This window comes from Lepidochelys kempii, chromosome 8 (assembly GCF_965140285.1).
Source record: "Lepidochelys kempii isolate rLepKem1 chromosome 8, rLepKem1.hap1, whole genome shotgun sequence".
NCBI lineage: Eukaryota > Metazoa > Chordata > Testudines > Cheloniidae > Lepidochelys > Lepidochelys kempii.
Window position 1 is genome coordinate 70,141,687 of NC_136387.1, and position 15,981 is coordinate 70,157,667.

General features: G+C 42.0%; 1 protein-coding gene across 12 annotated transcripts in view; it reads right to left on the bottom strand.

Annotated features, from left to right (window-relative positions):
- SLC30A7 (solute carrier family 30 member 7) overlaps positions 1-15,981 on the bottom strand; it is a 64,360-nt gene that overhangs the window by 30,763 nt on the left and 17,616 nt on the right. For all 12 annotated transcript variants that reach the window (XM_073356881.2, XM_073356883.2, XM_073356882.2 and 9 more), the window contains 4 exons: positions 14,221-14,347; positions 13,136-13,291; positions 11,779-11,829; positions 9,064-9,199 (listed from right to left, as the gene is read on the bottom strand). In XM_073356881.2, coding sequence (XP_073212982.2) covers positions 9,064-9,199; positions 11,779-11,829; positions 13,136-13,291; positions 14,221-14,347 — 470 coding nt within the window. The remainder of the gene's footprint in view (positions 1-9,063; positions 9,200-11,778; positions 11,830-13,135; positions 13,292-14,220; positions 14,348-15,981) is intronic.

Consider the following 15,981-nt stretch of genomic DNA (forward strand, 5'->3'; position numbering starts at 1 on the left):
CAGTATTAGTACAATGAAGTTTACAGGGTCAGTTTTATCCCTGCAGCCAACAGTTGAACAGCAAGAGTGAAAAAAGTCTCCCTCCTTCTACCTTCTTTCCCCAAGCCTCTGCTTCTCCATGTTTCAGAACAAAAAGGGAAAGTTGGGCTATGTCTTCACTCCCCAAAAATGCAAAATAAAAACTAGCATTAGTTATCTCACAGAAAAATTCTAGTGGAGACAAAACACTGGTAGTTTTTATACCTATGTAATTAGGTGAGGTCAACATCATTCCCCCCACACACACGGGAGGGGGGGGAGAGGGGAGTTGTGTGACCTCTCCTAGCTACATGGGGTAAAAATTATCAGCATTTCAACTCCACTAGGATTCTAAAGTGAGATAACTAATTCTACAGTGAGGTAACTAATGTGATTAGTTATTAGTGATCTTGCTGTCAAAACATACCTTTTTTGGGGTGAAGAATCTTAGGCTGTGTCTTTAAGGCAGACGACTGTGCTTATTTCTACAATAAAATTAACCCCTCTTAAGTTAGCCTCTCTCAAGTGAGAGCAACTACACAGAAACAACATTCAACCTGCACATAGTCATTGTGTTGGCAGGTGCCTCACACCATAACCAACCAACTCGAGTTGAGAATACTACCACACCTGAATTAAGAGCTTGTGCGTATGACTCAAAGTAGGAGCAACACTCAAGTTATAGAACGCTAGTTAACTCTGCAATGAAGACAAGCTTAATTTCACTGCAGCTCATGATTTTCTTGAGTCTTGCACTGTGCCATTGTGGAAAGCTGAGAGCAGAGCAGAGGTATGTAGGTCATTAATAGAAAGGGAACAAGAGATTGCTCCAAAAGCTACATCAATGAGAGCTGTTCACACTGGTACCAGGATTCCCTAACATTAAGTGAAAAAAATCTAAATCGAAGTGGACATTTAATCCAAATCAGTTGCTCACCCACAGAGGAAATGCATGAGCCAGCAGTAGGGAGATTAACATCTTATTTGAAAAGGGTAGTGTCTTTGAGCATACTGTTCCTTTTCTACCTACACTTTGTTTCAATTAACCCACTGCTATATTGTCTGAACAGATTAGCACATCTTCACTGGAACAGACTGTCTTCCTTTTCAGAATGAATGGGTATTGTACAGTATGTCTGGACTCCTTTCTGGTTTTGGGTGAACATAGCTGCACTGAGAGGTAGGGTGGATAAGATATAAACAATTTACATAAACCAAAACAGCAAACCAAGATCACCAAATATTCCAGCAACAGATGCAACTTCTAACCTAAACCCTAAAACAGTTTCACTTCAGAGGTGAGAGTTAATTGCATATATACAGTTGAACTCTTACCCTATAGACATAAGAATGAAAGGGAAAAAAAACATTAAAACTGATTGCCATCAAGAATCAAAATGTGATCATCATAATTTATTATGCTGTAGGTTCTTTACAAGGTTTGAACTTTCATTTTTCACATCTGCCTTAGCTTTCACTTCAATTCTTGAGCAATTCCCTCCTAAAAAGCAGCATACTATAAAAAGACATTTCCCTATGCAAAGCCCCTCACTATACAGTCTTAAAGAGCACCACATTGCTATCACTTTTTTCAACACCACTTCAAGAAGTTAACATGAAGTCCTGTTTAAAGACAGGAAATCAAAAACAGTGCTTTAACAGTGAAAGTGCACAAGATAGGCAAACTCTTCACTTTACAACTCACACCTTTTTCTGACACTTCCACCCTCTGCAAACTGTGTATTCCCCTGCAAACTTTTTGGTTTAAGCTCTATTTGTTATTCAAAGCCTTGTTATTCCTCTATTTTGAATGTCCTTCTAGAGTAAGCACTTTTATACGTTACTTTAAAAACCACATAAAAATGTGCAGCGCAATATATTGCCATGATGTGGAAGTTGTCAGGTTGTTACACAATAAAGCTCCATTATGTTGCTCAGATGTTCATGGCATTACACTGGCATCAAGCCAAAGCAACATGACAGTGCAATTTGATGTCAACTGTGCTTCAAAATAAAATGATTTGGGGAACCACTTTTAAAAAAAGGAGTGCTTATGTTTCCCAGTTTTTTTGTTCTTCCAATCTAAACATCCATAAGTTGTGTTGTCATCTACAACACTGCATCAAAACAGTTATAAAAAGTTGTATATGGTCAAGCAACAAGTTTTGTGGTCTCAATGGCTCTGTCTTGAGGGGCAAAGAGAGTGTATTTTTCAATTGTATTAGCTCAAGCTGATGGAAAACCCTCAATAAATATGCTTGTTAACACATCTGAAGTCATGTTCCAACCTAGGTTTGATCGAGGGCTCCGCAGTAGGCTACAACATGGTCTGTTAATATAGTGGCAAAAACATACATTTTATAGGGGCTTTTCAACAGTATTAGGCTAACCTGCTTGACTGAATGAACTTGATTGAAATACATGCCCCTTTTGCCCAAGACATACCTTATGGGCATACACATCCAAAAGATTTTAAATTTGTAATGCTGAAAAAAAAGTAATTTATTCCCACTATCATGGACAACAGAAATCGAAGTTTGGGTTACATGATGAAGGGGATTTCAGGATCATACTTCATGTAGTAAATCAGTTTTATAAAGTTATTGATGCATGTGCTGAGTTGTCATCTGATTTACAAATCCCATTTCAAGTGTTTAGTCTTAAAATGGTAATTTGCATGAGCACAGGGACAGGGGGCCAGAGAATTCAGGACTCAAGTATAGGCTGTGCCTCATAATGAAGGCATTTTCCTCCCATTTCCTTGGAATTTGTCAGTTTATTCTAAACTAAAAAAATACGTAAAAATAGGTAAAGACCAAAATAGAAGGGCAGTGTGGGTGGAGGAGAAGGCTGCTCAGCATTCACAACATACTGGTCAGGTGGTCTCGGCTGCCAGGGTCTTGCTCCCTGTCCCTCTTGCTCCCCACTGCTCAAAGAAAGCAGACAGTGCCACACTGAAGAGCCAGGAGGGGTGCACAGTGGTGAGCTGGAGCTGGTTCACTGGAACCGGCTGTTAAATTTAGAAGCCCTTTTAGAACCGGCTGTCCCACGAGGGACAACCAGTTCTAAAAGGGCTTCTAAATTTAACAAACGGCCAAAAGTGGCGCCTTTGGCGCCAACTGCATGGGTGCTCCGGGGCTGGACCACCCACAGGGAAAATTTGGTGGGTGCAGAGCACTCACCAGCAGCTCCACGCCCGGCCCCAGCTCACCTCCGCCTCCTCCCCTGAACATGCTGCCCCGCTCTGCTTCTCCACCCTCCTCCTCCAGTTTCCCACGAATCAGCTGTTCATGCGGGAAGCCCAGAGGGAGGGAGGGGGGGCTGAGAAGCAAGCAGCAGCTTCGCGCTCAGGCCCGCGGAGGCGGAGTGGAGGAGAGCTAGGGGGGGGCAAGGAGGGTCGCCGGGGCTGCAGCAGGTAACCGGGGGGGGGGGGTTATAGGGGAACCACTCCCCACCCCAGCTCACCTCCGCCTCCCTGGGCCTGAGCGCGAAGCCACCGCCTGCTTCTCAGCCCTCCCAGGCTTCCCACGCAAACAGCTGATTCACAGGAAACCGGGGGTGGGGAGGTGGAGAAGCAGAGCAGGGCAGCGCATTCAAGGGAGGAGGCAGAGGTGGAGCCGGGGCCAGGTGGGGAGGGGCTGAGCACCCACCAAATTTTCCCTATGGGTGCTCCAGCCCTGGAGCACCCACGGTGTCAGCGCCTAAGGCACCATTTTTGATGTGATCAGTGGGGGGAGTGGCCGCTCCCGCTGCCCCCTCCCCCAGGAGCCAGAGGGACCTGCCAGATGCTTCCTGGGAGCTGCCCCAGATAAGCACTACCAGGACTCCCCACCTCGCCCCCAGCAGGTCCCTCTGGCTCTTAGGGGCAGGGTGGGCACCCACTAAAGTGGCCTACAAGACCCTCCTGCCCAGTTCAGTCAGGTGACAGGGGAGGGAGGTGGATGGGGCAGGTGTCCTGGGGGTGGGGGGGGCATCAAGGAACGCGGTGGGTTGGATGGGGCAGGAGTCCCGGGGGGCAGGGGTGGGCCACGACCCCCTCGTGGGGTGAGGAGGGAACCGGTTGTTAAGATTTTGCCAGCTCATCACTGGGTGCACCCCACAAGTATGAACCAATCCCCACTGGAGAGAGCACTTCCTACCCTGGCCCTGCAGGATGGAGCCATCCAGTTCCCCTGCCACTCTGAAAGGCCAGGAGCTAGTACTCACTGGGTGCAGCCTTCTGCTCTGCTTCAGCCCCATCTGCTTCCTCCACAAAGAATTCAAGTCCCCCAAAAAACGAAGTTCGGGGCAGGGGTGTTTGAAAGTTACTAAAACCGGAATACCGGCTTTTAAAAATCCAGGATTGTTTTGGAGAAATATCAGTAAATACAGAAAACAAAATGCCTTACTCATAATACAATGATACTAAATGATACACTAAATTGGAGGGGTTTTTTTGGAAAACCAGATACTCACTGAGACTAGCAAGGATAGGTGAGGTAGAACTCCAACAGGAGTCAAGATAGGCAGATGCAGCTATTGGCTCAAACTATTAAAACTCACAGAGAAGTAGTTTCCCACTCAAATGACCTAAAAGTGATATGGATTAACCAGCACTAACACAAGCTCTCTCATCCAGGTCTTCTTAACTGGAACAGAAATGTTTTCACAGTGCTCACATAATCCTGCAGCATTTGACTTTGTTTCTCTAGTGGAGGGGGAGAGAAGTAGGGGGGAAGAGACATTGCTCTTAACTAGTTACTCGGTCTCCATGCATGTGTAGAGAGCAGGGCAGGCGTAATTCAGTTGGAAAGAGAACAGGATGTGGTAGCCACCAGTCATGCTCAGAAGCTTTTCTGAAGCTGTATAAAAAAATGTTCATAGTGGCAACCCAACCGACTGGTCACACTCTAGTCCCTCTCTGAGAACTGAGCCAACCAGAGAGCGGGGGGGGCGGGGGGGAAGAGGTCAAAAATAGAGTTAAAAACAGTCCTGTGGACTCAGCAGAAGATCGACATAGGATCAAATGATGTATTACCTGTGTGGGCTGTGTCCAATACCAACAACACGGATACAGGCTGCAGACATCTGCTCACCAGCAACTGAGAGGATCAACCAGCTATTAACCCCAGGGCCGTAATGCTGCTAGCTGTGGCTTTGAAGAGCCAAGTGGCACATGTTGCATACATACACACAGGCTATAACACTTTTTGGTGGCTATGCAAATACTGTAGCTGATTTCCATCTTGCCCCTTAAAACTTTTCATTTAAGTATTTAATTGGCCAGCTTCTTTTTTCTTCTCTTTGCTCTGTATGTCTCAGTCTAGCCCAGTTAGGCCAACAAGCTACATCCACCCACTTAAAGTATGTCTTCACAACAACTGAGACTATACTAGCATAACTATGGCATAGAATAGAATATCAGGGTTGGAAGGGACCTCAGGAGGTCATCTAGTCCAACCCCCTGCTCAAAGCAGGACGAATCCCCAATATTTGCCCCAGATCCCTAAATGGCCCCCTCAAGGATTGAACTCATAACCCTGGGTTTAGCAGGCCAATGCTCAAACCACTGAGCTATCCCTCCCCTCGCATAGCCCTGTAGCTTGGACACAGCCTACACTAACCAGTGTTTTTTCTCACCAACTGCCTGAAGGGCATTAGCCCTCTTCTGTCAATAAAGCTGTGTCTACACTGAAGTTCATATTGGCATACCTACACTGGTGAAAGGTGTGGTTTTCTCACACCCCTGACTGACATAGCTATGCCAACACAGCTGCACCTACATTGAGGGTTATGTTTATAGAAGAGGGCTTCTGTTACTATGGTTAACTCTGTTCAGGGAGATGGTGTCCTATACAATCATCTGTCAGCATATGCTGTGTCCATGGCTATGTCTACATTGCAGAAGCTACAATGATGCTGCAGTGTCTGCAGCATAGATGCAGCAATGGAAAGTGTATCCTGTCTTCTCCTCCCGCACATCGCTGTAGTTAATTCACCTCTTCAAGAATTCTGCTGTCAACATAGGTGCATCTACACCTGGGGTTAGGTCATCTTAACTATGTCACTCAGAGGAATTTTTCACACCCCTGAGCAATGTAGCTAGGTTGATTTAAATTTTAGGTATAGACCAGGCCCACGCTATAGGGCTATGCCAGAATAGGTATGCAGGTATAGTGTCCATAGTGGAGACATAACACACTGTACTAGATCAGAGATGGCCAAACTTACTGACCCTCCAAGCCACATATGACAATCTTCAGAAGTTTGAGAGCTGGGGCACACCTACGCAAGCTCCGGCTGGTGCACCCTGCAGGGCTGAAGCCCCGAGACCCTCCTCCTCGCTGGACAGAAGCTCCTACCTCACCACCCCACTGCAAGGCAGAGGTCCTGAGCTCCCTCCCTAAACCTCCCCAACCCCCCCAGTCTGGTAGGTGGAGAATAGGGGGGCTTGCAAGCCACACTTTAATGGTAAAAGAGCCGCATGTGGCTTGCAAGCCAGTTTGGCCACCCCATACTAGATGCTGAACACCTAGTTAGACATGGTTAAGGTTACAATTTAGTCATAGATTCCATGACTTTACTGGACATCTATGGCTGAAGTCAGGGCTGGAGGTGGAACTGTACGCCCCTGCCTGCCGACGGCGGTTGGAGCTGTGGCTGTGCCCCCTCCCCCCAGCTGCAACTGTGATTGTGCGCCTGTGGCTGGGGTTGGAACCGGGACTGCGTGCCCCTGTCCCGCAGCTGCGGCCACCTCTGGAGCAGGGGCTGTGTGCCCCCACTGTGGCTGCGGCAGCTGGAGCGACTGCTGTCCCCCACCCCCGCCATGGCAGGGGCTTGGCCTGTCAGTCCCGTCTCTCCCGGCCCCCCACACCCATATCATCACCATGGGACTTCAGCTGTCATTATTCCTGCCCTACCTAACCCTGTCCCCCGGTTATTTTGACTAAAAGTCAGACAGGTCACAGGCTCCCGTGAATTTTTGTTTATTGCCCGTGACCTGTCTGTCACAGTTATTTTTAGTAAAAGTAATGAAATCTTAACCTCAAACATGGTCCCTACCCCAAAAGAGTTTCAAGTCATTTGAAACCAGATGCAAAAGTGTGAAACAAAATGAAGCAAAAGATTATGCAGTTACACAGAAGGGAGAAACTGAAGCTGACCTTTCTCCTATAAAAAAAATAAATAAGATCAATTATTCTTTACTGCACACAACCTAGCCATCATTGAATGGCTGATTTCTTGTAGTCATGATTGCAGAAGTGAGTCCTGAGGAGAAGAGAATGGCGTTACAGATTAATTCAAGAAGAGAGTATCACACATCTCACTGACCAGGTCCCCAGCAAAAGCACCAGCGGCTTGGTTTCCAACTTCAGATTTTTCATTATATGAAAAGGCATTTAATCTGTCCCTGCTGCAAAAGGCTAGACTGGCCAAGACTGAAACACAAGCTGCTTTATGCCGAGGATGTGGCCAATTAGTGGCCAACCTGGGCAGTGCAAAGACCCCAGAATGATCCTGGGAAAACAAAGTAATATTTAAAGCAGCCTCTCACGAAGACCTACACAACCCTGCCAACTGCTCCATTTTTTTCTGTCTAAGCATTATGTCACCTTGAACAGGTCTCCAGCCCTTTCATCACATGCTACAACAGCCTGGAAATTCTCTTATCTAAATAGGACATGCTATTCCTATGCCCACAACATAAACTGATATAATCTCTACTAAAGTAGCAGCAAACAGCTTCCAATGTCCAAACAATGTCATTTATTGTCCCCTCATTCCCACTCCACTTAAGTGGTATTTTTTGCTTTGTGCACAGTGCTAAAGTTAAGCCCACGCACTAGTCTCCACAGGATTGGACCCTAAAAACCACAGAATACTAGTCTACAAAAATCATAGCATTCCACTAAGCTTCCACTTTAGCTGTATCTTTTTCCTATTGGTCAACTTGAATTTTCTTAGTTATATTGTATTTTAGCAGTTTCATTTGTACAATTGCTTAGTTAAACTTATTAAATAATTTAGCTAGTGTTGATAAAAGGAGAAAATAATAAGTATACTGTTATAATGCCTGTGTATTGCATGGGTATTAATAAATGCAGTCAAAATAGAACAGTTTATTAAAATTTACTATTATAAATTGTTTTAGGCATCCCTGAAAAGTTAATGCTTAAAACATACTATCCGCAAGTCTCAAAGATACCACAGGAGAGTCACATCAGACTGCCGCCAAATATTGCCATGTATTACCATATATGGTAATAGTACCCAAGTACAGCTGCAGCCATTCAAATACTGGATAACACCTGCCTGTTAAACACTAGAAATGCTCTGTTATAGTAGTTGTCTGAAGCTGAAATACTCTGCCCTCTACCATCATTGAAGAAATTACCAGAAGAGTGCTACTGAAAACTCTGGTTTCAATTAGCTTCTATTTACAATCATTTCAGTAAACAGCAGTAATGGGGAACTATATGGCACTTCATCTTCTACTATTGCTGGGTCATTTAAAAAGTTGAGGTATGCATGTGCTATTTAAAAGAGTATCCACAAAGCCTCAGAATATAAATACAGAAGGGTCAAGCAACATTCTCTGATGAGCGTGAAAGTTTAATTCAGCAAGGACCAGGCCACATCTTGTACCAGCAAGCTGCACCCCGCTACACTAAGCTATTCTGCTCCACTTCCTAGTATAGTACATCAGCTTATATTATCATGTACTGCACAAAGGGAGAGAAGCGTTTTACAACATGGATCAGAACAATATATTTGTAGCACTAGGCTAATAAAACAAAGAGATGTAGATTTTATGTAGCAGCAGTGGCGATTGCTGAAAAAGATCAAGATGATTCAAGCAAGAAAAACCAGAACAGGTACAAAGAATGGAAAAAACCACCAAAGAGAGGAAACGGTTTATTTGAGAGCAAAAGATTCACTGTCAAGACACAACATTGTAATTTTGTTTTTAAAACAGACCTACCCCTGTTTTTAGGCTTGTGATTCAAACAATGTAACAAGGGTCACTGAATGTTTTATTATTTAGTCATTTGTATCAACACTTACCTTATTCCTATAAGTAGAGCTATGAGCATTGAACAGATAGGATCTGCTATCATTAGACCATAGTTCTGCATCAATATAGCTGATATGATTACACCAACACTTCCAAGAGTGTCTGCGACAACGTGTAAAAATACACCTACAAAAGAGCATTAAAAAAAAATCAAAACACTTAAAAACCAAAACCCTTAAAAAAGTTGGTGGAAACATTTTGATGAGAACTCTTAAAAGCAGACAACAACATGAACTGTGCTAGCGAATTTGATGTTGATTTAAAGGGCTTCCTGTAAGTCAGCACAGAATTAGGTCCTATACCCTGAAGAGTAGCTAAGGCATTCAGAGAAACTCTTTTTTAATGTGGCCATACCATGGAATATTCTTGACTACCACCATCAACTGAACTGGTGACTAAATGTCAGAATAGATTTAACCAGTTAGAAGTCCCTCATCCAATGGCTAGGCCATAATACAGCAGATGAGTCAAATCTCTACCCCCAGTGATCCATAAGCAACATTTCTATCCGAGGAGATAACAGAAGTTTCTCTAGCAGGAGCTCTGCAAAGCTTTGCGAGATATTTATGTTTTACAAGTTACATATTCACTGTCAATACAAATTAAAAATATTTCTTGCATTAATAAATAATGATTATATGTGGGCAAATATAGCTTTAGGTTAAAATAGTTGAGAGCCAACTCTTTATAGCAAGCCAAAGATAAGCCTGTGGAGCTCTCTGCTGGCAATTATTGGAACAGTCACAGTTCATCAGCTGCTGTTAAAATAAGTAATTGTTCACAGCTTGAAGTATTTCACCCATAAACATCTAGCCAGATTAAAAAGAAAAAAGATTGACATTTGATTAAGAAAAACATTTTCAACAGAATTAAAATCTCAAGCTAGTTTTTAAATTGTTTGCATAAGGAAACACTAAAGCTATAAACAAAACACACAGCAACTTCAATATCTTTACTGAGAGTTTCAATTAAAATTTTTCTGCCAAAATAAGAAAGGTAAGATAACTGCATTAGTGTTCATTTCACGATGCACTGTTTGCGCAACAAGCAGGAAGATGGCTTCCGAGGTATGTAAAATATATTCTAAATAATCATCCAGTATCACTAAGTTTTATTAAGATAAAACACGTAAGAAAACCTTGAATAACCAGTCTTGTTAAATTCACATTTCATTCTAATTAATATTCTATGTTAAGATCAACAGGCCAGAAATTTGCCTTAAAGAATTTTTTTAAAATTCTTGTTATATATTTGCTTCTGAAACATAGCCATTCACAAACACTTTAATGTGCAGGGGGTGGGGGGGGGTGGGGGATTTTAAAGTAATACATACGGTGGAAGAGATCAGATAAGACTATTGCCTTGCAAGTGATATATCTGACAACTACAGGATAACCCCGGAGCCACAGAAGTATCCGATAAGAGACACCACAAGTATACATTTCTTTATGTCAAGTATAACGCAAGGAAATAAAGTTGCATGTCACATGCTGGCTTCCCTGTGGTTTGATCAGGCCAATGGTGATTAAATAATCAATTTTAAAGTAATTATTTCTCTTATTATTCTTGTTTAAGCAGCACACAGGCAACCAAATGTCCCCTTTGGAGCTCATGTATTGTTGTGTATCATCAACAGCCAGACAAGACACAGGACGGTGGCAGATAGAGAGCCTTTGTGTATGCCTTCCATAGGGATCTGGCAGACCTTGGGGAAGAGTAAAAGCATCCTTTTCTTATGGTGATAGAACATAAGTGAAAAACTAGGTAAATGGGGCCAAAGGCTGCGGGGCTGAAGAGAGGGGCCCACAGACAGTGAAGCTGCACAAGCCACTGAGTTTCCTTCTACTCTCCCTGAACAGATTGTAACAACTGCCAGGAGGTAACCTTAACAGTCTTCCCCAAATCCCCTCAATTACTAGAGATCACCCAAATCCTTCATTCTGAGAGGAGGGGTAGAGGTCAAGAGATGACTGTGGTTCCTGCCCAGCAGCAGACAAAACCATGGAATGGACCATATAGACAACCCAGCAGCTGCTGCAGAATAGCTCACAGAAAGCCAGAAAGAGCAAAGTACTAAGGCAGCTTCGTTGTCAGCCCCTACCTAGCCTCCCCAGCAGCTCCTAATTTCCCCCCTCACCCTTCCATTTATTTGGAGACGGAAGAATACAACACTGTCCCGCACTGACGTTTAGACTGCAAGATGCCCACAGGGACATGGCTGTAGAGATGTTCTCTACCAGCCCCAGTCCCTATTCCCAATTTATGTTATAAGAAAAGAATTGATCCAGGTGTCCAGAACGAGCTAAGTTACTGGGGGTTTTGTTTTAGCTAGACAAGATGGTTATTCACTCACCATATTCTCACTTTCCTGAAAGGTGAAGTTAAGTACCGCAATCCTCAACCCTTTAAAATCCAAAATATTGGCCAAAGCTTTCCAAATTTGTTCCAGTATGATATTACTTACTATTTCATTACTTTCCAGAGCATGTACTGCCATAGGAGATAGGCACTTAAAATACAGAAATTATGTCACTTGTATAAACTTTTCACATTGAATTTCTGAAGAAAATAAACCAAACACTTAACACAACTTTCTGTTCATTATTAATACCTATAATAACAAACAACACTACTGAATTTAAAGCCAGCATCTAAATGGGTCTATATTCTAACTTAACAACCCACTATGGTTATTCTTGTCATACCTTCTAAAATCTGTCTGTTGGATCCTGCAGCCCCTTCAAGAGAGTGATCATCTGTAGAGACAATTATTGGCAAGTTAAGCCACATACAATGTATCCTTCTAAACTTATCAATTCTGTTAAGCTTCAGAAAGAAAAACTACTTTGAGTGCACCATAAGGTTATTCATGATGACTAGTCATAACTCTGGCTAGAAAATTTAGTATTTGCTGTACCAGAATGAAGGTAAAGAGCAAGCTAAAATTTCAAGATGGGGAGAGGGAGGAGAGAAGGGGAAGCCTGTGTATATGTGTGCATGTATAGGAGTGTGTGTATATATTATATTTTACACATACTCTACTCCTGTTTATCCAAAACCCTATTATCCAGATCTCTGCAGTATCCAAACTCTTTCATTGTCCCTCAGTGTGAGGCACGTGCTGCTGAAGGTATGTATCTCATGCTGGGGGACAAGGAGGGAATCTGAATAATGATGAGGTTCGGATAATGGAGCACAGGCCCTCTGCAACGATTGCAAGGACGACGAGGAGCAGGAGCCATTGCTGCCCTCGGCTAAGACGGAGACCACCTTGCTACTGCATGGCTCCTGTAGCAGTGCAGGGAGCCCTCTGCAGCCCACCTGTGGATTGAATGAGCAGGGCTATGGCAACAAAGGGCTCCCTATGAAGCCTGGGGACAATGAAAGGGGCAGAAGTTGGGATAATAGGGTTTCGAATAAATGGAACTATACCTTTTAAATGCACGTGTGCATAAAATGTACTATAAAATGCCGATCCCTGAAGGCACAAAGTGTGGGGGATTGCAGTGGAAGCTGCAGTCCTGACAAGAGAAAGCAGAAACTATACTTTGAACCTTTGCATACACATGTGAATACTTAGGTGGACACATCTTTTTTAACGTAACCAAGCTGTATGCATAGCTAAACCAATATAACAGGTATAATTCTTTTTTAAAGTAATATGAACTACATGACATAACTCGAGCTGGTTTTGTTACGGGCTTTTTGAAAAGTTTTCCTCTACACAAACAAGTTTACAGTTAAAGTTGCATATTTACTACCACAAATATTAGTATAATTCACAAGTATTAGATTAGTTCTCATTATTGCAATGCTTAATTTACTACAAAGCTCACAATGAAACAACAATTATATGCCGCAAAAAGAAGTGGCACTGACTCAGATGTACCACAAGATGCATTAGGTGGATAAGAACATGCCACTAGCATTCTCCTTTTAGAAACATTTCTTCCATATGTGCTGGCTAAAGCAAGCTGACAGCATCTTCTCATCTATGCCAGTAAAACTTAATGGCACATACCATCTCTGGTGCATGGCCTTTGTTTTCAGACAGACACTTACCATGACAATAATCCTGATTGTGCGAGTCTCTCTTCCCATGGCTGTGATCATGAGAATGCCCATGGCCATGTTTGGATTCATGGCTGTGACCGTGACCTCCGTGACTGTGTCCATGGCTGAGAACACCATTAAACAGAGAATGACTGTGCTCATGCCCTATAAATAAATATCACTGTCAGAATACTGTGTACATGAATATTAAAGAAAAGTATGCTTTCATTCATTTCTAAAGTACTTAATATCTACCTGCTCCTCACGGAAAAGAGAAGATTTTTTTTTCATGTAGGTCACATAGAGAAAAACTAGTACACATAATTCAAAATCTAAATTAATCCAAGTTACGTTGCAGCATAAAATATTTACTGAACTTGAACAAGGAAGTCAAAATGATTTATATGTTACTTCTTTTTGAGCCAAGCCATTTTAGACCACCACTGAAATATCCTGCATACATTTTTGCATGACTGTAACACACACTTCCAGCTCTGTGAGGTGAATGTGGCCATACTTTTCTTGCGTTTATACTATGATGTTTTTAAAATCAATCACATTAAAAAGTGTGTAAAATACTTACACTACTTCCACCTGTCAGGATGAGTTACAGTTCACAGACTATGTTAGAAAGTCTAATGTCAGCAAAAAAACAGATATTTGTGTATATAAATCTTGAATTTAATTTGAAAAACCATGCCAAACAATTGCAAGAACTACTGAAAGAGTTTCTTCTTCGATTTAAGATTTTTGTTCAGCTATTCTCCTGTAAAATGCTCCACCTGAGGCCATTTCAGTCTCCTATTTAAAGAGAAAAATCTTTTGTAGAAATGAAAATTCTTGCAAGTCTCTTACAATAAACTACAAGTTCCAGACAGCAGATTAATGTCTTTTTGGGTTTCCAATTATTGGGAGTTCAATAAGGAGGAAAAATGGACAGTATCTTAGTAATACTGAAAAAGCCAAGGCTGTACATGACTCAATAGGCTTGCTACTGAAAAACATAAAACATACAACATGCAGACCCTGGTTGGAGGGCTAACTGTAACTGAACACAAATGAGGAAAGGATAATGAGAATTACAACGGTCATACCAGAGCCATGTGAGTGTCCATGGCCTCCATGTTGAAAAACAAATATTCCTATAAGATTCACAAGGAATCCTAATACAGACACAGGAAGAAGTCTCTCATGATGCACATCAGGAGGCTCCAGTGCTCTCTACAAAAAGAAGGAAGTTTAGTGTATCATTTATAATCCTACCACACAATTAGAAGCAACTCCAGAAAATAGACACAGTATTACATATCTGATTTGATGCAGGAGTTTTCTGATACAATATCCAAATCAAGAGATTAATGATAATGAATTAGGAATGCTGGTATTCTAGAAGAATTATGAAAACTTAAAAAACCTCAATACCTATATTTCTCCTTGTTTGGAAGTGAGTCACCAAATATTTTGTATGTCTCTTTTCAAATGGTATTAGAGCTACATTTCACTATCATCTTCTACATTATATTCTGTTAAGGCATTATTCAGCTCAAAACAATACCCAGACATTTTAGTTCTCAGTTATACTGGGACTACGTAAAATTATTTCTCAGTCTGAAGAATACCTCTTTTCTCTCAAAAGGTGAGGTAAGAGGAGCAGCTGAGAGTCTATTTTTTTGGAGTTTTAATTACCCCTAAATCCTATGTTAAAAACGGAAACAAGTTTACCAGAACTTATTACGGACATCACTAAAACACTCTAGAATTACTTTTTGTAGTTAGCAATGCTTCCTCTGACACTGTTTAATCCTGCAAGCCTCTCTAACAGAGTAGGAAAAGGGCTAAAAAGGGAAGAAGTGCCTGCTCATTTAGCATGTGAGTGGGTGGGAATGAACCAACGCTCCAAAACTGGACTGCCTATTACCAGAGGTCAGTATAAAAAGATGAGGCCCCCAGCATGGGCCAGGGGGAGCACTCTAACGAAAAACCCACTCCCACATTCCCAGCAGAAAAGACAAGCTGCCATTTTATCAGGAGACTGCTTTGAGGCTTCCTGGTGGTCTCCATACTGAATATCAGGCTTTGGGTTAGTATTTTTTCTGGCTAGCTTTTGTAGTCTTAGAGTAAAGTTTTCCAAAGCATTTAAGTAACTTATGAGCCTATGTCCCATTAACTTTTGATTAACTAAGTCACCTGTGAAAATGGGACTTCCTGCTTTTGAAAGTTTTACCTTTTGTTACTATCAAACAAATAAGCTACCTGTCAATAGAAAAGAAGAAAACATACCTGCAAGTGTTCAGATTGTTACTGTGTGACATTTATTCAAGACCTCTTCCAGGCAAATATTAACACTACCTCCTAATAGCATAAAAGCCAGTTTCTCTGCTCACTCATTTTTCTTCACAACCTAATCAACACTACCACTGCTGTTTGACAATCTTATCCCTTTTTTTTCTTCTGACAAATGTCTAATCCTAACTTCTTACTTAGAATGCTCTATCCACATAAAATGCCCAAATGGCTTCCTTTTGTTTTTCTAGCCTTATTTTTCCTTTAATAATGAAAAGGAAGAGCCATTCCATGGAATACTATACTGGCTGCTGAAGAAACGGGTAGATCTGACAGAAGTTAGTATCATTCATGCAATCAAAATAAGTTATTCTGAAAGCTAATACAGACACTCTGAAAAAAGAAGATATTTATACATGTACATCCAACACTGACTCCAGCGGATTTTCTCTATTCTGTTCAGATGACACAAGTTTAATTGGTTGCAAATATGACTACTCATCATCCATTACAGTATTGCTTGGGTTGTCCTCTCCCCTTAAATATACACTCCTAAACAGAAATGCAGCTTC